General features: G+C 49.7%; 1 protein-coding gene across 1 annotated transcript in view; it reads left to right on the top strand.

The window, feature by feature from the left end:
• LOC128562040 (lipase maturation factor 1-like) overlaps nucleotides 1–2,656 on the top strand; it is a 95,543-nt gene extending 92,887 nt beyond the window's left edge. The window contains exon 10 of the mRNA XM_053556646.1: nucleotides 1,285–2,656. Coding sequence (XP_053412621.1) covers nucleotides 1,285–1,471 — 187 coding nt within the window. The 3' untranslated portion in view covers nucleotides 1,472–2,656. The remainder of the gene's footprint in view (nucleotides 1–1,284) is intronic.
• The last annotated feature ends 24,119 nt before the right edge of the window (nucleotides 2,657–26,775 follow it).

Raw genomic sequence — 26,775 nt, 5'->3', positions numbered from 1 at the left:
CCTCCCTTTGAATGTGGCAAGGCTGAGGCCCCAGTCTGGGGAGAAAAGGCTGGGAGGGGTCCTTGCTGCCCCAGAAAGCCCAGTAGATTGTGCCGGGATCACACTGTCTCTGTGATCTGGCTGTGCCTCCACATTGGCTGCTGCTCCTCCACACAGCCCAGGGGCCAAGGAAAGAGCCCAACGACCTCAGGGCAGTGGACAGTGAGCAGAGAGCCCACCCAGCCGTGTGACCGGCCCTCCAGCTCCACTGGGGGCTATCTGTCCTCCCTTTCTCAAGGGGCCTAGGCACCCCCCCCCCAACCCAAGGGCTCTGCTTTCTCATTCTCAGCTCTTCTAAGAGGGAGGGGTGTTCACTCAGGTCCAGCTACCACCCTCATCTCCACCCCATCCCTTCCCGAGGGGCACGGCGCCCAGCAGCAGTGCAACCTGGCATCAGGGGCATAGCCCTGGGCCTCCACACAGCCCCAGGAATGCAGCTGCATGCATATCTGGAAGCCTACATGTCTGTTTTATGTCCAAACCTCTGTTGTCAGTCGGCACAGGGAGACTCTGGGTCCTGACCCCTGGCCTGATTGTCTTCACCCACCTGCTCCAGTGGATCTGCCCTGAGGGGACAATCAGCTTCCAGCTCCTGCAAAACTGGGGGGCAGCAGCCGGGTGACCCCCGACTAGACAGAGAGGACTGCGTCCCACCCTGAGAAAATCCCAGGTCCTCAGCAGGCCCAGTTAGGGCTCTGGATGGGAGGGGGAAGGAGGGGTTGTTGGGCCACGAAAGGTCCATCAGGGAAGCACACAGGGCTGGGATAGAGTCCCCCACCAGAAAGGCCCCCAGCACCACAACGTCTCACAGCAGAGCCCTAAGGTTGCCCCCATGGACTACAGGCCTGGCCTACTCAACCGCCTCCCACCCCGTGGGCTCCAACCCCTGCTGGCCCCTCTTGGTCCCTTGTGCCAGGATCTGCCAGCATACAGATGCTGCACCTGCCCAACTTGCAGAACAGGGGTCACCTGAGGCCTCATGACCAGCCTTTTTGGCCCCTCCTGGGGTGGACAATTGGAGGTGTGGCCCCTGAGGGATCTCCTTTCCCAAAGCCCATCCGAGTTCAGGCCCTGACTCTGCAGGGAGCCTCCTGCATGGCGTGCTCAGCCTGCTATGGACCTGCCCAGGGCCCATCAGGCACTGCTAGGGCTCCTGTGGGTGACCCCCCCACCTGTGGGTGGCCCACAAACGCTTAGAGGGCCTGAGGGGGTGGCTCTCCAGACTGACATGCTGCCCCCCTGCAGGTGGGTCCGAGGAGAGCACTACAGATACAAGTTCAGCCGCCCCTGGGGGAGACACGCTGCTGAGGGCAAGTGGTGGGCCCGGAAGAGGATTGGTCCTTACTTCCCCCCTCTCAGCCTCCAGGACCTAGAGGGTTACTTCAGGTCACGGGAGTGGCCATTGCCGGAATCGTCCAGACATGCAGCATGAAATAAAGGAGACTGGCTTGGCGCCTGTAGCTCAAGCGGCTGAGGCGCCAGCCACATACACCAGAGCTGGCGGGTTCGAATCCAGCCCAGGCCTGCCAAACAGCAATGACAACTACAACCAAAAACTAGCCGGGCATTGTGGCGGGCGCCTGTAGTCCCAGCTACTTGGGAGGCTGAGGCAAGAGAATTGCTTACTCCCCGGAGTTGGAGTTTGCTATGAGCTGTGACACCACAGCACCCTACCCAGGGTGACAGCTCCGGGCTCTGTCTCAAAAAAAAAAAAATGAAATGAAATAAAGGAGACCCCCGCTACTCTGAGTAAAGCCTCTCCCTGTGCTTCCACCCCAGTTCAGTGCTACCTCCATGGGAGCATGGAGAGGAAGGACCAGGCAGGCAGGATCTGTGCTGTCTTCCCACGCTGGGGGCTTATAGGCTCTGCCCACCTGTGTCCCAAGACCCTGCAGTCTCAGCCCCTTAGGGAGATGCCCAGGAAGCCCCTGGCCCTGCCCTGCTCTCCCCTGCTCCTCTTCACACAGGCACCCACCCAGTCCCCCACATGCCCCTCAGCCTGGCCATTTCCATCAGGACCCTTGTCACACAGGACACAGCCTGAGGCTGTGCTGTTGGCAGGTGCCGACACCTGGACACCACCCTCAGCCGAGGCTTTGGAGGTCAGTAGGCTGGGGGTCAGCAGTGTCCTAGGGGGAGGGGCAGCCTTACCCTTGTCTCTCCCCTCCAGAGCCCATGCACACACACACCTCCAAGCTGGCCAGGACCAGTGAAGTGTGTATACACACTTCTTCCTCCTAGGCACCCCCCACAACCCTCATGTGTCTGTCCTACTTCCCTGGGTCCTGATTGAGGCACCTCCCTCCCCTCAGTATAACACTCTACCCCCAACCCTACACCTCTGACCTCAGCAGCCATTGTGGGGGATTGGGCTAGAGCCCCGCCCTGGGACCCTGCAGCTTGGTCACTGCAAGTGAAACTGGATTATCATCTTTGGTCCAGGACCCTTGGAGGACCTGGCTGCAATGGGATGGGGCAGTTTGAACTGAGTGAGCAGGACAGCCACCCAGCCAGTGGCCCTGCTGGAAGACTGTGCTCAGTGCAGGAGGCCCTCCCTTCCCCTGCCTGGAGCCTACAGTGGCCTCCCTGTAGGGTGGGGGGGCCAGCAGGGACATGGCAGCTCAGGCCAAGGGGCTGGCGGGTGGGCACAAGTGCTGGTCTGTGTGGAGCCCCTGCGGCCTGCCTGGGGGGCAGCTGGCCCAGGTGCGAACAGAGAGACCGTGTTTGGGCCCCGGGAAACAGGGGGCCCTGTGTCTGCTGAGGGACAGACAGGCCTCAGAGGGCCCAGCCTGGAGCCAGCAAGTCTGCCCAAGGCAGGCCCATGGAGCCCACTGTCAGCCGCAGGCCTGGGCAGCCCCTCCTGAAGGATGTCCTAGGGACACTGCTCCAACCGCCACACGGGCAGCTTGGGCAGACATCTCAGGCAGCAGCAAGAGGTATTAGAACAGTCTAAGGACCAGTACAAGGAAGAGGCTGTCACGGGGGCCCAAGCTCAGACTTGAGCTGAAGCTCGGCCCCTCCCCTTGGGGTTGAGGAGAATGCTGCCCCTGCTCCCTGATAGGTCCCCGGCACCCCAGGGACACCTATCCACTTGATGTCTCCCTGACTGAGGGGATCTAAGGGCATGGGGGCTCAGTGAAGAGAGAGCTGCAACCCAACAACAGGACACCCTTGATGCTCTGGCCCACCCAGGGATGGGTGGTCTGGCCCTCCCTGGGACCCCAGAAGTAGAGGGCAGAGCCCAGGGAACATTTGAAAAGGGGGCGGAGGTATGGGGTCTGCAAGGCACTCTGAGCAGGGGTTCACTGTGTCTAAGACAGATCTGCCGCCACCCCTGAGGCCACTGGTGAGGCTGTGAGCTGGAATAAGGGGCCTGCCTTCAGGGACCCCTGGGCTCTCTAACCCATGGGTGGCCTATTCCTACTCAGGAGAAATCCTCGTCCTAATAGGTAGACAGGTCCTGACAGCAGTGGGTCTGGTAGCTCTGGACACCTGTGAACATTCCTCACCCTAGGGTCGTCACAGGTGACCTGAGGTCCAAGTTATGATCTGGTGCCTCAGCTGACTCAGCCTTAGAGATCTATTGGCAAATAGTGCGCAGGCCCCCACCCCACTGAGCCCACCACTCCCAATCAGCCTCTGCTGTGTGGCCTTTGCACTGGCAGCCACAGGGCCCTTAGGAACACCCACTCTGCTCTCTGACACCAGGCTGCTTCCCAGCCCCACTCCAGTGAGCAGGGGTCTCAGCCTGTGCCCAAGCAGTGGGCACTTGCCGCAAGTCTGCTGGGTAAACAGTCAACCTGCTGCGAGAAGCCCAAACGTGACCTTTTGCTCCTAGCGACTCCAGCCTGCTTAGCAGCCAACCTCAGAGAGAGACTTTTAGAACAGGGACCAGACGGCTGTATCCTGACTGGATTGGGCCACTTCCCTCCTCTGCTCTTCCCTACAGAACCTTTTACACTGGGGAGAAATTGGGGGCTGCAAAGGGGTTCTGGCTCTCCCCAGTGAGCACAGCCATGTGCAAGAGGCTGGGTAGGAATGGGGGTCCTAGGGTCACCAGTATGTCACACACCCACTGCTCCTAGACCCCCAGGGCTGCCCACAAGGATGAGCAGAGAAGGGAGCCAGAGGCCCTGACATGTCCAAGGGGCTGGGAATTTAAGAACCCCTGGGTTTCTCTACCCACTCTCCCTTGAGTGGTACCCACTAGAAATCTGACCTTCTGGTCAAACTGCCTTCCCTGGATCTCCCCACCCCACTATCACAGCAGGGAGGGTGGATGCTCAGGGTCCAGTTCTAGGCCACCCTTAAGGGGAGCCAGGGGCACAAGGTATTCTGCTGTCAACCCTGTCCTGAGACCAGAAGAGGAAGGATGGGGAAGGCCCAGCCTCATGCAGCCTCTGCCCCACCAGGGCTACTCCCCACAGAGCATGACACCCCCCTGGCTATCAAACTCTGGATTGGGGGGCTGCCTTGTGATAGCAGCCAAGGCCTGGACCACTTATCATACCTGGGCTCAGGCCAAGGCCCCCACAAGGAAGCTGCAGAGCCATCCTGTGGCTGTTCCACATTCCAGAAAGTTCTTGGGCCAGCAATTCCAACATCCTTTTATGATAGGATAAAACCACTCATAAAACTAGGAATAGATGTACGTTCCTCGCAGTGGTAGGTTAGGAAAAGCCCATGGCTCTCTTCGTTTGCCTTGGTGAAAGATGACAAATTTACCCCCATAATCAGGAACAAGACAAGGGTATCCACTTTTATCCTGCTCAACATTTTACTGGAGTTCTAGCCAGAGAAATTAATGAAGAAAAAGAAACAAAAGGAATCAGGCTGGACACAGTGGCTCACGTCTGTAAACCTAGCACTCTGGGAGACCAAACTGGGTGGATTGCTTGAGCTCAGGAGTTGGAGACCAGCCTGAGTAAGAGCTAGACCCCATCTCTACTGAAAATAGGAAAACTAGTCAGGCATTATGGCAGGCACCTACAGTCCCAGCTACTCAGGAGGCTGAGGCAGGAGGATCACTTGAGCCCAGGAGTTTGAGGTTGCTGTAAACTATGACAGCACTCTACTCAGGGTGAGAGTGAGACTGTCTAAAAAACAAAATTGTTTCTATACACCAGCAATGGAACTGAAGAGGAAGCTCAGGAAACAATTCTATTCACAATAGCATCTGAAGGAATAAGACACTTAGGAATAAATTTCACTAAGAAGATGAAAGACCTAAACAATGAGAATGACAAAACCCTAATGAAGGAAACTAGAGATGACTTAAATCAAGGGAGAAGTCATCCCTGATCACGGACAGGGGGACTGACATTGTCAACATGACAGCATCTGCAGAGTCCCTGCAACCCCACCAGCCACCCGCGGCCTTGTTAATAGAGATGAAAACTATGATTCTCAATGAAAACAATTGTGGAAAAGAAAAATAAGGCTGAAGAACTCACTTCCTGTTTCAAAACTTAGTACAAAGCAAGAGTAATTAAAACAGGGTGATAATAGCATAAAACAGGCCAGGCTCAGTGATTCAAGCCTATAATCCTAGCACTCTGGGAGGATCGCTTGAGCTCAGGAGTTGAAAATCATCCTGAGCAAAGCCAGATCCCATCTCTACTAAAAGCAAAATAATTAGCTGGAAATTATGATAGGTACCTGTTGTCCCAACTACTTGGGATGGGAGGCTGAGGCAGGAGGATTTCTTGAGCCCAGGAGTTTGAGGTTGTTGTGAGCTAGACTGACACCACAGCATTCTAGCCTGGGCGACAGAGTGAGACTCTGTCTCAAAAAAAACAAAAGCGTAAAGGCAAACTTAGAGATCAATGGAACAGAATAAAAATACTAGAAATAAACCCTGGTATAAATGATCAGATAATTTTTTTTTTGAGACAGAGTCTCTGTCACCCTGGGTAGAGTGCTGTGGTGGCATAGCTCACAGCAACCTCAAACTCTTGGGCTCAAGTGATTCTGTTGCCTCAGCCTCCCAAGTACCTGGGACTAGAAGAACCTGTCACAATGCCTGGCTAGTTTTTCTTTTTTCTTTTTTCTTTTTTTTTTCCAGTAGAGATGGGGGTGTGCTCGCTCAGGCTGGTCTCGAACTCCTGAGCTCAAGCAATTCACCTGCCTCTGCCTCCCAGAGTAGTAGGATTACATTATTTGGTGGGGAAAAGATACTTTTTCAATAAATGATACTAAGCAAACTTTATATCCACATGCAAAGAATGCAGTTAGGCCCTTACTTCACACCATATACATAAATTAATTCAAAATAGATGAAACATTGAAACATAAGAGCTAAAACTGTAAAACTCTTAAAATAGAATGGGGGAAATCTTTATTTTTAATTCTCTCCCAACACCAAGGGAGAAATCTTTATGACATTGGAGTCGGCAGTGATTTCTTGGATATGATACCAAAAGCACAGGCAACGAAAGAGAAATTGGACTTCATCAAAATTTAAAACTTCTATGCATCAAAAGACATTCTCAGGAATGAAAAGTCAGGCTGGCTGCAGGGGCTCATGCCTGTAATCCCAGCAATTTGATCAGCCAAAGCAGGAATATCACTTGAGGCCAGGAGTTGGAGACCAGCCTGGGCAATATAGTGAGACCTTGTCTCAACAACAACAACAAAAATTAAAAAGACAACTCACAGAATGGGAGAAAATATTTACAAATTACACATCTGACAAGGGTCTAGTATCCAGAATATACAAAGAGTACTCACAACTCAACAACAAAAGGACAAACACCTCCATTCAAAAATATGGACTTAGATAGGCATTTCTTCAAGGAAGCCTGTAGGCACATGCAAAGACACTCAGCATCCTCAGTCATTAGAGAGACAGATGAAACCACCAAGGTGCCACTTCAGGCCCACTAGCTGGGGTAGCTATAATTTTGTTCAAATACAAAAATAACAAGCGTGGGTGAAGATGTGGAGCAGCCGGAATCCTAGCACATCATTGGTGAGAATGTAAAACGATCGACACTGTGGAAATCAGTCTGGCAGAAAGTTAATCATGGTCCCATTACCATCTGGCCCACTGGTTGTACTTCTGAGCACGTACCCAAGAGAATCACAAACAGGGGCTTAAACAGACACATGCATCATTCTAAACAGCCCAGAGTCCATCAGCAGATGAACATATAGGCATGGTCTGTCCACAGCACGAAGTATTATTTAGCCATTAAAAGAAATGAAGCTCTGATACATGCATGAGCCTGAAAACATCTCGCTGAGCGAGACAAACTAGACATAAAAATGCGTGGTGTGACTCACCAGACCAGGCATATCCAACCTTTTGGCTTCTCTGGGCCACACTGGAAGAAGAAGAGTTGTCTTAAACCACACATTAAATACACAAACACTAATGAAAGCTGATGAGCAAAGGAAAAGGTCCGTGCATAATTTTTGTGACATCTGCCACCACAGATGAGCAAAAAGTCCTTATATAATAGTCCTAATTAGGCAGTGGCCCATTCAGGGAGTCTTTTAAAATTGTCAAGCAGGTCTCAACTTTGTGGTTACTAATATAGAAAATGTACATATCTCAGTAATAAAATATCATTGAGTTTTTTGGTGTTTTTTTTTACATATACATGTATTCATTAGGTTTCCATTTTTTTGACTTCACAAAATTAAAAAGGCTCAAAATTTAATAACAATAATAATGTTTAAGATAAGGATCATAGACAAAAACCTCGTAAAGAATGAACGAACATAAATACATTCAGAAAAGGAATCAGACAATTGCTACATCGAAATATCAACAATAATAAAAATAATAATAATGCAAAGAAAGTAACATTCACATTGTCAAATAAGAGTATGTCTATTATAGAATGCTTGGATTCCGAGATTCAGTATGGAGGTGTTTTTTTATTATAAAAGTAAAAGTGGGCAACATAAAGCTAGTAGAGTATTTATATCATATTAGAGAAACTAATCTGGTTCTTGGAAGTAGTTGCAATTCTCAGCGAATTCTGAAGATGCTCATCAGATATTTTGGTTATAATTTTACTCTTAATGTACTTCATTCTTGAAAATGGTTGTTCACAAATGTAGGTGCTGCCATCATCATGTAGGTGATGACATGAATAAGGCATGATTGTGAAGCAAGGGATTTTATTTGTCTCTGGGAAGACAGGACCCATAAAAGTCCAGTAAAGAGCCATTAAAAGAGATGGAGACTTTACGTCTTTTGTATTAACCCGGATTGAGGTAGAACATATTCTTCTTCGTAAAGCATCACAAGAATGGAGAAGCAAGAATCCAATGTACGCAATTCTAATATGAAACCAGTAGATGACCTAATACATGGTGGGGGGTAGGGGAATGAGGGAGTGCGGAGTAGGAGAGACGGGATGGGGTCACAGTGTACAGCACACCTCTTGGGGGTGGGACACAATTATAAGAGGGAATTTACCTACCCAAGGCAATCAGTGTAACCTAATGCTTTGTACCCTCAATGAATGCCAAATAATAAAAAAAGAAGAGAGAGAGAGATGTGATCAAATTCTTCTTTAGGCTGAATGTTAGGTTTCAGCTCTATGCATTCCATTTGAAAATTGGCAGGTAACACATTCATGTTGACTGAAAATGGAATCACAAATGCACCCAAATATTGATTATTTTTCCAGAAATCTTGAAATATGTTTTCAAAGTCTTGTATCAAATCGAAAAGCAAGACTGCATACTTTTAGATGTTCACGGGACTGTGTTTAACCAATATATCGAAATGCATGAAATCGTTTGCCTCAATTTGAGCTTACCGTAATTTCAGTTAGTTTGGAATGCTGTTATGGTTTGAAACATTATATTGATAAATTGATTTTCACCTTGAAGACGCACGTTTAACTCATTTAAATAAGTGGTTAAGTCCATTAAATCTATTAATTTTCATCATCCAGTTTCGCCACAAATTTGGTTCTTAAACTACCTGATAACATGTCACAAATCATAAAATCTTTTCAACATTTGGCCTTGACTTAGCCATCTTACTTCTGAAAAGTAAATGATGTTGCCATAGTCAACATTGATACTTTTAAGGAATTCCTGGAATTGACAATGATTCAATCCCTAGGCCCTTATAAAATTCACACTCTTGGGCAGTGCCTGTGGCTCAGTGAGTAGGGTGCCAGCCCCATATACTGAGGGTGGTGGGTTCAAACCCGGCCCCAGCTAAACTGTAACAACAACAAAATAAAATAAGAAAATAAACAATCAAAATGCAGAATCATTAAAAAAAATTCACAGTTTTGATGACCATTTGCATAGTGTTATCCTTTTTTTTTTTTTTTTGTAGAGACAGAGTCTCACTTTATTGCCCTGGGTGCAGTGCCATGGCATCACACAGCTCACAGCAACCTCCAGCTCCTGGACTTAGGCAATTCTCTTGCCTCAGCCCCGCCGAGTAGCTGGGACTACAGGCGCCCGCCACAATACCCGGCTATTTTTTGTTGCAGTTTGGCCAGGGCCAGGTTTGAACCCACTACCCTCAGTATATGAGGCTGGCATCCTACTCACTGAGCCACAGGCGCCACCCAGTGTTATCCATTTTTAAAGCTTTTACACACACATTTTCTTGATCTACTATGGAATGATACTTCATCAAACATGGGTTTGGGATGGCAATTGCATCATCTTCTATAAGTTTTACAAGTCCCTCTCTTTCACCTACCATCACCAGGGCGCCATTGGTAAACTATACCAGATATGTTGACAGTGGGCAAGAAAATTGCTTTAACATACTATTTACTGCTTCGTGTAAATCTCTTGATTTATTTGTGTTTTAAAGTGATTTAGTGTCTTTTAATGACACTAAAGAAGCCATTTCTTCAGTGACATTACATTTGTCATCAATACTGCTAATAAAAATGGCAAGTTCAGCCATATTTGTCACATCAGTGCTGTCATCCATCACCCAAGCATAAAATTTAAAATTAGCAGCTTTACTCTCCACACTTCTTTTGACAGGTTTTCCAATTTCTTCAATTTGCATGGCTATAGTCTGGTGAGACAAACTGATTTTTAAAATATTCTCCTTTTTTCAGGGCAAATTGTATCTGTCACATTTTCCACACATGGTTTAACAAATTCACCATCAGCAAATTGATTTGATATTTTTTGCTGTTAAATATGCTACCACATAACTAACTTTTATGGTGGAATCTGAGTTGTAACTTCAAAAAGAAATGTTTGGTGAAAAGACAGACTTTTCTTCTGTTCCACTGTTTTGTCCTTATGACACAATCCTTCACATGCATTGAATTTGGCAGCATGTTTGTGTATGTAATGCCTGTTCAAATGATAGGCTTCCAAAACTTGCACAAATTCTTTACAAATTAAGCAGAGTCTTCTATAAATTTTACAAGTCCTTTAACAAAAAAGTAGTTATCCACTTTCTCTTAAACAATCTTCCTTCATCTGTCATTTTTCTTTTTGGGGGTTCCGTTTTCTTTTGAGATGTTGTAGAAGCCATGCTGGGACTAAAAAATAATAAAAATAGATAAGTATCTGGAATTGATGGAATGATGGTTGCAGAGCATGTGACTGTACTTACTTTTACTATGAAAATTAATTGACAGCTCTTTGCAGATGATATGATTGTATATCTGGAAAACACCAGGGATTCTACTACAAAACTCTTGGAAGTGATCAAGGAATACAGCAGCATCTCAGGCTACAAAATCAACATTCATAAATCTGTAGCCTTTATATATACCAACAATAGTCAAGCTGAAAAAAACAGTTAAGGACTCTATTCCATTCACAGTAGTGCCAAAGAAGATGAAATATTTGGGACTTTATCTAACAAAGGACGTGAAAGATCTCCTATAAAGAGAACTATGAAACTCTAAGAAAAGAAATAGCTGAAAACGTTAACAAATGGAAAAACATACCATGCTCATGGCTGGGAAGAATCAACATTGTTAAAATGTCCATACTACCCAAAGCAATATACAATTTTAATGCAATCGCTATTAAAGCTCCACTGTCATACTTTAAAGATCTTGAAAAAATAATACTTCGTTATATATGGAACCAGAAAAAAACCTCGAATAGCCAAGACATTACTCAGAAATAAAAATAAAGCAGGAGGAATCACACTACCAGACCTCAGACTATACTATAAATCGATAGTGATCAAAACAGCATGGTACTGGCACAAAAACAGAGAAGTGGATGTCTGGAACAGAATAGAGAATCAAGAGATGAATCCAGCTACTTACCATTATTTGATCTTCGACAAGCCAATTAAAAACATTCAGTGGGGAAAAGATTCCCTATTTAACAAATGGTGCTAGGTGAACTGGCTGACAACCTATAGAAGATTGAAACTGGACCCACACCTTTCACCATTAACTAAGATAGACTCTCACTGGATTAAAGATTTAAGCTTAAGACATGAAACTATAAAAATACTAGAAGAGAGCGCAGGGAAAACCCTCGAGGAAATCAGTCTGGGCGAGTATTTTATGAGGAGGACCCCCCAGGCAATCGAAGCAGCTTCAAAAATACACTTCTGGGACCTGATCAAACTAAAAAGCTTCTGCACAGCCAAGAACATGGTAAGTAAATCAAGCAAACAGCCCTCAGAATGGGAGAAGATATTTGCAGGTTATGTCTCTGACAAAGGTTTAATAACCAGAATCCACAGAGAACTCAAACATATAAGCAAGAAAAGAACAAGGGATCCCATTGCAGGCTGGGCAAGGGACTTGAAGAGAAACTTCTCTGAAGAAGACAGGCACACTGCCTACAGACATATGAAAAAATGCTCATCATCTTTAATCATCAGAGAAATGCAAAGCAAAACTACTTTGAGATATCATCTAACTCCAGTAAGATTAGCCCATATCACAAAATCCCCAGACCAGAGATGTTGGCGTGGATATGGAGAAAAGGGAACACTTCTACACTGCTGGTGGGAATGCAGATTAATACATTCCTTTTGGAAAGATGTTTGGAGAACACTTAGAGATCTAAAAATAGATCTGCCATTCAATCCTATAATTCCTCTACTAGGCATATACCCAGAAGACCAAAAATCACATTATAACAAAGATATTTGTACCAGAATGTTTATTGCAGCCCAATTCATAATTGCTAAGTCATGGAAAAAGCCCAAGTGCCCATCGATCCACGAATGGATTAATAAAGTGTGATATATGTACACCATGGAATATTATGCAGCCTTAAAGAAAGATGGAGACTTTACCTCTTTCATGTTTACATGGATGGAGCTGGAACATTTTCTTCTTAGTAAAGTATCTCAAGAATGAAGAAAAAGTATTCAATGTACTCAGCCCTACTATGAAACTAATTTATGGCTTTCACATGAAAGCTATAACCCAGTTACAACCTAAGAATAGGGGGAAGGGGGAGAGGGAGGGGGAGGGGGGCAGAGGGAGGGTGATTGGTGGGATTACACCTGCGGTGCATTTTACAAGGGTATGTGTGAAACTTAGTAAATGTCTTAACACAATAACTAAGAAAATGCCAGGAAGGCTATGTTAACCAGTATGATGAAAATGTGTCAAACGGTCTATAAAGCCAGTGTATGGTGCCCCATGATCGCATTAATGTACACAGCTATGATTTAATAATAAAAAAAAAAAGAAAATTAATTGACAGGGAAATATAGACAGCAAGGTTTAGGCCCTTCCACCTATCAGCTGCTGATACTGGGCTGGAAACCTTACTAATCAAATAAGAATGCTCACCTGACTGCTAAATAACATTAAATGCCTAACATTGCAATGGCAGGTTGAAATATTGTTACCCTGTTTCCCCGAAAATAAGACAGTGTCTTATTTTAAGGTGTGCTCCCAAAGATGCACTAGGTCTTATTTTCAGGGGACATCTTATCTTTCCTGTAAGTAGGTCTTATTTTCGGAGGATGTCTTATTTTCGGGAAAACAGGGTATTTGCTGCTTCGCCAAGTCACCACAAGCATATGTAATGTCTGATGGTGTCAATTCCACAGTCTGCCCTTGGAAGATAACACACCAGAAGCTGCACTCCGTAAAACTGAAGCTTGGCATGCGTACAAATAGTGGCGTTTATGGATGTTTATGTTATGTGACATGATGTTGTCACCTACAAAGTTCATGCTTGAGAACCAAGCAATCAAGTTCCACAAAAAAATCGCCAGGAAAAATTTTGATGATTTAAGTAAGTTTACCATTGTGTCTTGGGCCACAGGCAGCCCGTGGGACCCAGGTTGGACACTCCTGAAATAAAGTGTCAAGAACTGGCAAAGCCCTGGGCAGAAGGCGAGCAGTGGCTTTCTGCCTGGGAGGGAGGAAGAGGGATGGGGCATGACTGGCAATAAATACTGAGTTTCTTTTTTTTTTTTTGAAACAGAGTCGCACTATGTCACCCTCCTGTAGAGTACTATGGCATCACAGCTCACAGCAACCTCAAACTCTTGGGCTTAAAGCGATTCTCTTGCCTCAGCCTCTCAAGTAGCTGGGACTATAGGCGCCCACCACAATACCTGGCTATTTTTTTTTGTTGTAGTTGTTATTGTTAGTTTAGCAGGCCCGGGCCGTGTTCAAACCTGCCAGCCCTGGTGTATGTGGCTGGTGCCCTACCCACTGAGGTATCAGCGCCAAGCCCTGAGTTTCCTTTTGAGGGAATAAAAGCATCTGGAATTGATGGAATGATGGTTGCAGAGCATGTGAATATGCTACATGCCATCGAATTAATTGAATTTAAAATGGTTAATTTTATATTAATGTGAACTTCACCTCAATTTGTTAAAATACATCAGAGCAAAACAAAATGGCCTGGGTGTCTTGAGATCCTGGACCTCCCAGCCCAAGAGCCCTTCCATTACCAAGACCCCAGGGTACATGGGGAGGGTCTTGGACATAAAGTGCTTTGTCACAGCCCTACTAAGTTCACAGGGCCAGGTATGCACAAGGCTGATGCATGAGGCAACCACTTGGCAGTGGTTCGCCGCTTGGCCAAAGGTGGATATCCAGAGCCAGCAGTGACCACACATTCCTTTTGAGGGATGACCCAGAGACGGCTATCATAGATAAACAAGTACCCATATGAACACAGCCATGACCTGTGTTGTTGGTGATTCTTGGGCCTGTTGCCATCTAGACAGCATCCCCCTAACAACTGTGAGCTGAGACACCCACCGCTCACCTGGGGTCCACCCAGCGTCAGCCCCTCCTCTGGGGGTTGTGCAACTGCTCGGCTCTGCCTGGGCTAACCAGCTTTGCATATGCACCCATCCAGTGTGGGCTGCACTTACCCAGGTCCAAACTTTACAGCTTTAAAGCCCATCCTGGTGTCCAGAGGCATGTCACAAGGCTGCCTGGCTGTCACTGGCCAGTGGCTCAAAACACACTTGCTAATGGGCAAGTCTCACATCTTCTGCAGTCCTACCATGCTGGCTCCAACTGGGCCCCTCCTCTCGAGCACCTTTTCCTAACCTGGAAGTTCCCTCAAAAGCCTCACCATGGCACATCGTCAGTTCAATCTCAGAGAAATGTTAGGTGAAATATCAACAAAACTCTTTTATCTGAACCAAAAAGAAAGAGAAGAGAAGGTGTAAGGAAAGAAAAGGGGTTGGGTGCCTGTAGTTCAGTGGTTAGGGTGCTGGCCACATGCTCTGGGGCTGGTGTGTTCAAACCCGGCCCTGGCCTGCTAAAACTCCCCCCACTAAAAAAAATAGCCAGGGATTGTGGCTGGTGCCTGTAGTCCCAGCTACTAGGGAGGCTGAGGCAAGACAATTGCTTCAGCCCAAGAGTTTAAGGTTGCTTGTGAGCTAAGATGCCATGGCACTTTACCAAGGGTGACAAAGAGAGACTCTGTCTCAATTTAAAAAAAAAAAAAAGAAAGAAAGAAAGAAAGGAAAGACCCCAAGAGCTAGCCCAGTGCTCACAATTGGGAAGGAACCTGCTTCCTAGACCAATCACTCACCAAAGACCTTGTATGGGACCAGGACCCGCTCAGGACAGAACAGCAAAGAACAAAATCAGCAAAACCTCATCTGGCTCTTTGAAAATACAGACAAAATGAATATACCTCTAGGTGCAATGATCTAGCAAAAGGGGGAGAAAACACAAATTGCCATCTCAAGAAGAGAGGAGACAACGCTGCAGATCAGAGACACTGCAAGGATAATAAAGGATTATTACGAGCAACTTTATCCAAACAGGTGTCACATCTTAGACTATATGAAACAAATTCCATGAAAGGCATAGATTACTAAAACTGACTAACCCTAACCCTCGTGAAAAAAGAGCAAACTCCAAGGAGTCCGTAATAAAGAAATTGAATTCATGATTTAACACTTTCCCACAAAACTTTAGGTGTAGAAATCCTCGCTGGTGAATTCTATTCAATATTTCATAAAGAAATGTATCATCCTACACATGCTTTTCCAGAAAATATAGGAAGCGAGAACCCCACACACAGCTGATCAGAACGTAAAAGGCATAACCACTCTGGAAAGTTTGGCAGTTTCTGAAAACATTAAACGTATGGCCCAGCCATTCCCCAAACCCAGGAGAGGTGAAAACACAAAGGTCTGCAAACAATATTTACAGATATATTTATCCTACGAAATAGCCCCCAAAGTGGGAACAGCCCTGGTGTCCCTCTGCGGTAGAATGGGTTGTCCTCAGCAATCATCAAGCCAGACCACTGATACACAACATTGTTTGAGCCTCAGAAAGGTTAGGCTCAGTTGTAGATACAGAGACAGGAGAACACATTATGATTCCACTTATACAGAACACTAGGGAAGGAAAAAGTCTCAACTATAGTGACAGCAAACTGGCTGGCAGTTGCCTGGAACCAGGTGACTGGGAAGTGGAACAGGGACCAGCTGGAGAGATATGCCAGGTGAGTGCCTTGGGGTACACGCTTTTCAAAACCATCAGGATGTACACTTAAAATAGGTGCATTTTATTTATATAAATCACCAGTGGCTCTCTGGATGAACCCTGACCACAGTGTTTTTGAATTTCCATGATCTAAACACTCTAGGCATGCGTGTCTGGTTTCAAGCGTCCCCTATGCAGCATCACGCAGAGCACAGGTGGAGAGAGGTGGGCGATCTGTTGTCACAGGCGGGCACACGCCACCACTGGCACCTCAGTGACAGTGACTAGGGAGAAAACACTGGAAACCCACAGCAGGCTAGAGTAAGTAAGCCTGTGCATGCCGAGTGCTGACACAGACAGACACGGAGCAAAGCGACAGAGTGAGTCGGTAGCACCACCAGGTGGATAGGTGCCAGGGCACAGACCTCCAGAGCCCAGAGACAAAGGTGCCAGCAGCCACGGATCCATCAGAGTGGCATGGACAGAGGAACCGTAGCGTGCCTACAGAGGGGGTCCGTCTAAGTGGGGAGCATGGTGAGTGAAGCACTGCAGGATCACAGCTGGCAGGACGGCACCATGTGGGGGAGCACACGCTGGACCCAGGCTTTCCATCCTTCACGCTGACACTCACTTTGTACGGGTTGTGTAAGTGGGCTCACACTTACATTTGTACTTTTCACATGTGTTCCGGTTCATGGTAAAGTTGTTTTAATCAGAAAATCTATGCTGTGATGGTGGGGTCAGGCCCCACTGTTCCCAGTGGGGTTATGATGAAGAGCGTTGAGCTGGGATTGTCCCTGCAGGACCATGTACAGAATTGGAGAGAAAAATGGGGTCTGGCTGGGTCCCCCAAGACTCAAGTACCTGTTCCTCCTGTGTTTATGCTCCTACAGATTGTGTTTTCCTTTGCTTGTGGCATCTGCCCCCCCCCACCCCCACCCCGCTTTTCTGCTCTTTGGAAATGTTTTCTGTTCTCTACATTCTTTAAAAAACAGCAGGGCCACTTTACGCTGGGCGCCCCTTCCCTCTGCCCCTGCCACGCATCCCCTTGGCGGTGCAGCTTAAGTCAAGGTGGGAACTCAGGGCAGACGGAGCGTTTCCCCAGACTCATGGCTTCCAGGGCGCTGGGCGGGCCTAAGTTGCCTGCCAATCTGGGACATTCTGTTTTAAGGGCCTGCAAAAGCCAAGAAAGCTGTGACCAGAGTCACCAAGACAGGGGAGACCCACACCGTCCTTCCTGTTGTCAAGGAGTAAATGCACCCATTTGTCCCTGGGGAAGGTCACCCGCGAGCGCCTCTTCAGGCTGGCTCTGCTGGGGCTGCACCTGGGCGTGGGGGCACCCATGCCAGCTGCAGCTGGGCCCTCTGTGGCAGGCACACATTTGCATCTCAATGGCTCTGATTAATATTTAAGGAGCCAGCTGTCTGGGCCACATGAGGAAAAAGGAGGAAGAAAATGCCTTGTTCCTTTAAAGGGTGGTCTCAAGTGGCCTTCACCTCCCTGCATGATTTTCACACTCACACAATTCTTCTAGAAAAAATATGAAATCCCACTAGCACGTTATCAGGAGCCAACTGTGTCCCGGCCACTGCCCCATCCCATTGTGCAGACGAGCAGCTGCAGGGGACTCCGTCCTCATCACGCCCCTGTCACAGCCCTGTCCAGCAGAGACAGACGGCACAGCCCCAAGATCAGTGGGCAAACCCCACCAGCATTGCCCCGGGTACCTCCATCACCCAAGTCTGCTCAGCCACCCTCCAGCATGTCTGCCCACTTAGCCTCTGGGCAGACGTCCCAGGGCCCATCTGTCCCCTCCCTGGGATGTCAGCTCCACCCAGGAGGGTCTGAAGGTCAGCATTCACCCCAGAATGGTGCTGCTGAACCAAGATGAACCGTGTCCCCAAAATTCATGTCCACAAAGAGCCTCAGATGTGACCTTTGGAACTAAGGTCTTAACAGATACACTTAAGGACCCTCACTCTGCCCCGAATCAGAACCCCCAGGCCAGGGTTAGAACGCATAGCCCAGCATCAGGCCCAAAGCTGAGTTATGCCTCCCCAGCCCTGCCCTGTGCACAAAGAAGGGCTTTGGGGGAACCCACTTTTCATCACTAGTGGAGACTTCGGCGAGCTCCTGAGGCCTCTTGCAGAGGGAGACTTTGTCCTGGCCGGCAGAGGGAGAGGATGGGGCAGCCACTGCCCGGCAGAGAGCAGGGCCCCAGCCTCCACCTCCAGCAGCCGTGAAAGTGTCAATCTTTTGAAACACAACGGCCAGGACTGGTTCTCTTTTCCTTCTTTCCCTCACGCTGCCCCAAGGTGCTGAGTGATGGGGACACCAACGGAATGGAAGGAGTCACCCCTGATCCCTTTCCTGCCCTCCCTGGGACCAGGTAGGTGGAGGCTTAGAGGGTAGTAGGCTGGTTAGTGGGGCTTGGGTAGCCTGTCATGGACACTCAGGGCTTCCTGCAGGACCCCGGGGGGACATCCACCAAGGCCACAGACAACACAGGGCAGGTATGTGAGGTGCAGGTGAAATGAGGGGCTGTTTGCTGTATGTGCCTCGTGGAGGCATTCCGCTGGAGTGGGGGGGCATAGGGACACACAGGCATGCGCAGTGTGTAAATTGTGTGGATGGTGAAATACCTTGGAAATAGACATGAGGCACCCAGGCCTTGGCCCTCTGCCCTGGGGGTGACCACGCCTGCTGTGCCCTGAACCTCATCTGCCAGAGCAGCCTGCCAGGGCCTCAAAGCTCAAGCCCCTGCCCAGTGGGCCCAGCCTCTGCAGGAGAAGCCACCAGGCTTGAAACATTGAATATCCAGCCTTAGAGAGGGGCTCAGGTCTTTTCTTGATAGAAACAGAAACACAGGAGTCCAGCAGCCCACAGAACATCTGGGAGGGACACCTTCAAAGGAAGGTCCACCTCCCTGGGATGCGATGCCTCCTCCAAGGAGACTCTGATGCCTTGTAGGGGTATCATTCTAACCCACCTCACAGGCTGCACTGCCTCCCTGCCCAGTACCCACGGCCCTAAAGGAGGATACCATCCAACCACAGGTTCCCCAGCCCCTGCCCAGCATTGCAGTGGAGCCTGTGAGGCAACCCAGCCCTGCCTTGGGCAGAGCTTAGATGAGCCCTCAGCCCCCCAAGGCCCTGCCACTAGCAGGACAGAGCTGGGTGTTGGGGGCTGCCAGGCTCTGGGCTCTGGGCAAGAGGACCCAGTAGCGGGCTCGATCGCCCCTGAGTGCTAGAGAGCAGTGGCCAAGCCTGATGGGCCTCCAGGTGGCAGCATTCCTCAGCTTTCTCCCTTCTGTCCCTGGCCAGCACTGAGTGCTGATCCCAGAGCACAGGAGAGGGGTGGCCACATAGACCTCAAGGCCCTCTTCCTCCTCATCCAGAGCTGGACACTCCTGGACTTAGCAGGGCCTCTGACAGGGGCTGGGGTCAGTGCTTGGGTCCCTGGGGACAGCTGTCCCAGGAGCAGGACGTAAATGTCTCCTGGAGCAGTTGTCAGGGAGGGGGCAAGGGAAAGTAAGGAGTTCCGGCACTAGCCTGGGCACTGCCCTCCACCATGAGTGGGGGTGCCTGCCAGGAGAGGGTTAAAGCCTAGCCTGGGAGCCCTGGCAGGGACAGCTGGCCCATCACCTGTCGGCCTCAGGCGCCACAGCTGTGCCGACAGCCCAAGCCCAGGACTGATCTAGGCTGTTCAGAAGAACAAAATGCCCACATTTGTGCCCAGAATCCTGATCGGGGCCATGCTCATTGCTGGCAAGAGCTGAGACCAGCCTGCAGGGCTGTACAGCCTGGCAGGGCCACTGGGGCCCTGGGCCCTCATGAGAGACATTCACAAGGCCCACCCCAGGCTTGCGGTGCCCGGTTCATAAGAGCAATAGCGCTGAGCCCAGGTCCCTGTGTCCTCTCTCTCAATGTCACAATGGGAGCCCTACTGCCCCAAGGCATCCCCTGCAGTGATCAAGAGATAACTCAATGGTGGGTGATGGGCAAACACGCTGAGCTGGAACAGGCATTGAGGAACTTGGCAGATTAATTCACCAGCTACACTGACCCCCAGGTGCTCTAGCCTGGCCTCTGAGCCATGAACCAGCAAGTCCCCCTGGGCTGAAGAGCTGCCCTCTCCCACCTTTATAGGGTCTGTGGGACCAACCTGAGGGTAGGTGGGGGCACCCCCTGCTCTGCTGTGGGCCGTGCGCAGCCCACACCTGGAGTGACCCAGAGAGAGGCCTGAGCCGCCCACAGGGTTGGGCAGAAGGGGAGCTGGGCTGGGGTCTGGGGACTCCAGAAAGATACATCCATGTCCTAACCCTAGAACCTGTGAACGCCACCTTATATGGAAAGGATCTCTGGAGACATGAAATACAGGACCTTGAGAAGAGCTCACTGTGGCCAGGGCAGGCCCTGAGTCCAACAGCAGGTGTCCCGGGAAGAGACAGAGGAGGGGACACAGACACAGAAGTTCAGGAGAAGATGGAACAGAGACTGGAGTGAGCTGGTCACCAGCCACGGGATGCTTGAACCCCTGCTGAAGATAGGAAGGGCCCTGGAGAGCCCAGGAGGGGCCTTGGCCCTGCCACACCTGGACCTCAGACTTCTGGGCCCCTGGACTGTGATAGGACACATTTCTGTTGTTTTAAGCTTCCCAGTTGGTGTAATTTGTTACAGAAGCCACAGAAAACCTATGCACCCACCATCATAACCATGGGACGGGAACAAGAGGCAGCTTCATCTCCGGCTTCCTCTGACTCTGCCCTTACTGTGGCAGGCACCTCCAGGCCCAGGCTTCCCTGAACACACGCAGAGCCACGGCACAAACCCCTCCCTCTATACACATAAATCTGACTACCTAGAAAAGAGGACCAATTCCTCAAAAGTCCAGGAACCAAAACTCACCCAAACCCATAGATACTGAGCAGCTCTGTAACTGAGAAAGAAAGTGAATTTGTAGTTGAACATATGAAGAAGAAACGTCCAGACCCAGATGGTCTTACCAGTGAATTTCACCAAACATTTAAAGAAGAAATGACACCAATTCTACAGTCTCTTCCACAAAATAGAAGAGGAGGGAGCACTTCCCAGGCCAGCATCACCCTGATAGCAAAACCAGAGAGGCAGGGCAAGAAAGAAGCGGATCCGCCCCACCAGTTACAGGCCGGAAAGGAAACTCAGCCAAAGTATCAGCAGACTGAATCAGCAACACGCATGTAAAGAGTCACAGGCTGTGCTGGGCAACCGTGGATGGCATCTGACAATTAGAAAGGAGAGACTGAGTTGAACTTTGGAAAACAAACCATAGAAAGGTCATACTGACATATCAACAGGTGCAGGAAATAACATCACACAACACTGGGCACTAGTCATGATAAAAGCTCAGCAAATTAGGAATAGAAGGGAATTTCCTCAACCTAATAAAGGGAATAAGGTCCACAGCCTTCGTCACACCTGGCAGGAAAGACAGACGCTTTGCTGGCAGATGCAGACATCCCTTCCCTCCATTTCTTCTCAGTGCCACACTGGACAGGGCAGCAACTCTTGTGCAAGTCAGAGGCACCAGATGGAGCCAGGCTGAGAACTGAGTACCCAGAAGGCGGCTCCCTATAGGGAGGGCAGGCACAGGGAGCTCCTGTGGGAGGACATCTCGGCTGAGCCCTGGTGTTTGTCTTAACTCCTTAAGTTGTGTGCATTACAGGGGCACCCTGACTCTTTACAGAGCAACTAAGATGGGCCGGGGGGACCTCGGAATCCTGTGACCTCAGGACACCATGTCTCTGTGGACCTCAGTGTCCCCATGAGGGACATGCCCCATGGTGACCCTAGCCCCACAAGGACACTGACCGTCAGCTCAGCCGGAGAAACAGCTTCCCCAACCTGACACCTGCCTCCTGGGGCTAAAAAGTGGCCCCTGACTCGGGCCCTAGACTACAGAGTTTTTCCCCTCGCAGTTCTAGAGGCCAAGGGCTGACATCAAAGTGTCAGCAGGGCCAGCCACACACCCTCCTCCCTGCCTCTTGGCTGCCAGTGGCCACTGGCAACCTTGGTGTCATGGGCTATGGCTGTACCACTCCCCTCTCTGTGTCCATCTGTCTGTCCATCTGCACCTTTCTAAGCCTCTCCTCTGCCTTTCCCTCCTCTTGAAAGGACCCACCATTCAACCTGCAGATCCAGAACTTGGGAGGCAGCAGCTACCGCACCTACCGTGACCCCCCTCTTCCCTCATGGAGGCCCCAGGAGGACCTCGGCCCTCTGAGTCGGGGCCAAACCTTTGTGACACACCTTCCAGACCATCCCAGGGTGGTCTCAGAGGGAAATGGTGCCTCTGACCTTTGAACTTTCCCTGTTCACCATCTTTCCTTCATTGGCATCACAAGGTCGCCTGATAATTTCCTGAGCTATGGTTTCCCCAAGTGTTTCAGGTGTGTGACAGGCACACTTGGGCTGGAAGCAGTTCTCATTTAGGCGGCTCTCAGGCTGCAGCACAGATGCGGGAGGACCCACCAGCCATAAGGCAGTGAGGTGGCCACTGTGCCCTCGCCCCAGGGACCAGGAGGGGCAGATGGTGGGCAGGGGCAGGCCAGGGTGTTACTTCCAGCCATGTCCCAGACAGAGGATTCCACAGCCAGGAGCAAGGCGGGGCCCACAATGGGGCTGCAGATGCCTTCACCCGTCCGGCCAGGCCCGTCGTCCCACGGGGGCCTCAGAAGCTGGGATGTGAATGGGCTGTAGCCCTCAGTGTAGTCCCCTAGGCCTGGGCCCTCTCATTGCCTGAGGCTTGGACAACCCTCAAGAGGGCATTGCCATGTAAGATGACTAGTCACACCTACCATCGGTGACAAAACAGCGAGAGGCTGGAGCAAGACCCCATGACCCCATGACACGCTGATTTATGGCTGAAAGGGCCTGGGCCAAGCTACCCCATCTTGTTCTACCTACATGTGGTGGTGAGAGCTTATAAAGCCGCTGAGCCAGACCCAGTCAGCCCCACCAGCCCTACCTCTGGATCGGCTCTGGTCAGCCCTGGCCACTCCCAACGTCCCTTCCCTGAGCCCACGCTGGACTCCTACTGATTTGCTGAAGTGCTTGAGGATGGGGTTTTGCCCCCAGGTAGAGACAATTCTGTAATAAAGCCACCAAAGTTCTAGAAGAGACCATTGGCAAACCCAGTGATTTAGGCAAGGACCACCAAGGGGGTGAAACTGCTGGATGAACAGTAATGAGAATCTGAAACCGCACAGACAGAGCAGCAGGTGTGGCCCATACAGGGGACGACAGCAGCCATGTGTGCCCTCGGAGGGTGTCCGGAAGAGCCTGTGCACCAACTCCAGCCCATGGGAAAGTTGGGGGTGAAGAATGAAGTGGGTGGCACAGGAAGGAGTGGACATGGCAGGTGTCAGGTGCTCCAGGATAGCCAGGCTGGCACCCAGTCATGGGAGCCAACCCCTCTTAGTATGGCTCAGAAACTCGGTAAGTGAAAGTTCCCCAGCTTTCTTCTTCTTCTTCTTTTTTTTTTTTGTAGAGACAGAGTCTCACTTTATGGCCCTCGGTAGAGTGCCATGACGTCACAGGACTCACAGCAACCTCCATCTTCTGGGCTTAAGCGATTCTCTTGCCTAGCTTCCCGAGTAGCTGGGACTACAGGCGCCCGCCACAACACCCGGCTTTTTTTTTTTTTTGGTTGCAGTTCAGCCAGGGCCGGGTTTGAACTCGCCACCCTTGGTATATGGGGCCGGCGCCCTACCGACTGAGCCACAGGCGCCACCCAGCTTTATTCTTCTTTTCAAGATTATTTTGACTAACTTGGATCCCTTGCAAATTGCAATAAATTTCAGGGTCAGCTTGTCAATTTCTGCACACACATCAAAAAATTTCATAAGCTGGCCTGGTGCAGGGGCTCACGCCTGTAATCCTTGTACTCTGGGAGGCCAAGGCAGGTGGATTGCCTGAGCTCATGGATTTGAGACCACCCTGAGCAAGAGCGAGACCCCACCTCTAAAAATAGCCAGGCACTGTGGTGGGCTCCTGTAGTCCCAGCTATTCAGGAGCCTGAGGCAAGAGAATTGCTTGAGCCCAAGAGTTTGAGGTTGCTGTGAGCTGTGATGCCATAGCACTCTACCGAGGGTGACAAAGTAAGAGTCTGTCTCCAAAAAAAAAAATTCATCAGATGGAGCTCAACAGAGGTGGCTTTGGATGTCACTGTGTCAACTGTGTCCATCTTGTGACCCATGATGTGGGACATCTTCACACTCCACCTCTCAGTGGTGCTGTAGTCTCAGTGTGCAAGTCTTGCGTCTTGCGTTTCTTTTGTTAATTTTTTTTTCTTTGAGACAGGGTCTCAACCTGTCACCCTTGGTAGAGTGCTGTGGCATCATAGCTCACAGCAATCTCAAAGTTTGGGGCGCAAGCGATCCTCTTGCCTCAGCCTCCTGAGTAGCTGGGACTACAGGCGCCCACCACAACACCCAGCTAGTTTTTCTATTTTTAGTAGAAACAGGATCTCACTCTTGCTCAGGGTGGCTTCGAACTCCTGAGCTCCAGCAATCCACCCGCCTTAGCCTTCCAGAGTGCTGGGATTACAGGCTTGAGCCACCGCGCCTGGCTCTTCTTTTGTTAAATTCAACCCTGAGTATTTCTTCTGTTCGATGTGATTATAAATGGGTCTTTTTAAATTTCAGTTCTGGATGATTAGCTGCTTGTGTAGAGAAAGACACGATAGATCTTCGTAAGTTATTTAATGTCCTGCTGCCTTGCCAAACTCGTTTGTTGGCTCTCATTTTTTGTGGATTCCTGAGAATTATCCATCTATAAATCATATGAATGGGGGAAAGTATCACTTCTCTTCCAGTCTGAGTGTCCATTATGTGGTATTTCTTTATCTTGATTAATTCCTGGATAAACCCCAGCACGACACTGTGCAGCAGAGGTGACAGCAGACACCTGCTTCCCTGACATCCGTGTCTGTGATCTGAGCAGAAAAGCCTCCAGCATTTCGCCAGTAAGTATGATGCTGGTTGTGAGTTTGTCACATTAGTGTCTTCTGTCATGTGAGGTGTTTTCCAAGTCAGTATTCTTATCATGAAAGGGCACTGAATTCTGTCAACTAAGTCTCCCCACACCAGCCCGCCCGGCCCCTGCCTCCTGGGGCTGCCCAAATATTCCTCAGTCCAAAGCTTCCCTGCCCATGGTCCTCTCTTCTCTGACCTTTCACGGGGACCCTCCTCACTCCCCACATGACTTCTCAAGGACACTGTCCCCAACCTTCCCCCCTGAGGGCACCAGGACCTCTGCTGTTGTCATCACAGGTGACTCAGTCCTGATACCTGTTTCTTGGATTTATGCCTGTGTTCACTGACTTATTCTCTAATGGACTATTCACACTTGAGGAGATGCTGAAGTGTTTACAGAGTCCTGGTATCTGCCGCTAGCTTTGCAGCATTCTGCAAAAAACACACAGGCACATTCGTGATGTGTCAAACAGACATGGTGATTTTGCCAAAACTGTTGACACCGGGTGTGGCCATGCAGGTGCTCTTTGTTCTGCTCAATATTTTTTCGTAACTTTTTGCACCACACAGTGTGAGGGAGGCTGCACCTCTCTGGGCCTGGCCACAGCTCTGGCTAAGACAATCTGACTCAGGCAGGTCCCCCGCACAGGTGCAGATGTGGGACGAAGGCAGGGGGCTCCAGCACTGCACTGCTATCCCTCAACACAGCCTCCCAAGTGACCAAACCTGGTTTTCCCCCACTCAACCATGGCCACCCGGGAGCAGAACCCACTCTGGCATGAAGCATGCTAGAGCCAAGGGCCCTGCTCTCCCCCACCCCAAATGTAGACCCCTACTCTAGCCCAAAGACTAAGGGGGTAGCTGGTGCAGACTAAAGGGGGCGCTGCAGACCAGGCATGGTGTCTCACGCCTGTAATCCCAGAACTCTGGGAGGCCAAGGTGGGAGAATTACCTAAACTCAAGAGTTTGAGATCAGCCTGAGCAAGAGTGAGACCCCATCTCTAAAAATAGCCAGCGTCATGGTGGGCACGTACAGTCCCAACTACTTGGGTGGCTGAGGCAGGAGGATCTCTTGAGCCAAAGAGTTTGAGGTTACTGTGAGCTATGATGCCACGGCACACTACCCAAGGCAACAAAGTGAGACTCTGTTTTAAAAAAAAATAAAAATAAAGGGGGTTCTGCAAGAGGGGACCCCTCCCTGGTCCTACCTTACCCTTGTGGCTCCAATGGCTCTGGTCCTCCGGGTCTCACACAGCCTGTTACCACTGCTGTGTTGGAGGACGAGGGAGTGACAGAGGAAGTGGATAGAGGACAAGAGAGACGATGACAATGATTGAAAAAAAACAAACACCCCAGGAGGTAAAAACATGAGCACTCCCAGGATGGTCCTCAGATCTGCAGCCCTCGATGTTTCATAATACAATGGCGGAAAACACTGGACTTTGAGCCTTCACAGGCATCAAGAGTAAGTCACCTGCGAAGACAACACCAGAGGTCCTGGTGCCCTCAGGTGGGGAAGGTTGGGGACAGTGTCCTTGAGAAGTCATGTGGTGAGTCATGTGAGGAGGGTCCCCGTGAAAAGTCAGAGAAGAGAGGACCATGGGCAGGAAGTCCCTGGACTGAGGAATATTTGGGCAGCCCCAGGAAGCAGGAGCTGGGATACTGAGACCCCCAATGGTGCCCAACAGTCCCCTACTGACCAATGCTCTTGCCCAGCATCCTGGCCATCTGCACGCAGAGCCCACTGCTGAGGCAGACTGGGCAGTGGGGGCTGCAGCCGCTGCTTTTGTGAAGGTGTCAGGAAATGCCAGCTCACAGTGGCCAGAGCCACTCACAAAGGGCGGCTTATGGAGGTGCCGGCATCTG

Source organism: Nycticebus coucang, chromosome 12, assembly GCF_027406575.1.
Source record: "Nycticebus coucang isolate mNycCou1 chromosome 12, mNycCou1.pri, whole genome shotgun sequence".
NCBI classification, from domain to species: domain Eukaryota; kingdom Metazoa; phylum Chordata; class Mammalia; order Primates; family Lorisidae; genus Nycticebus; species Nycticebus coucang.
Note: the sequence above shows the minus strand (reverse complement) of the source record. Positions and strands in the feature narration are given on the sequence as shown.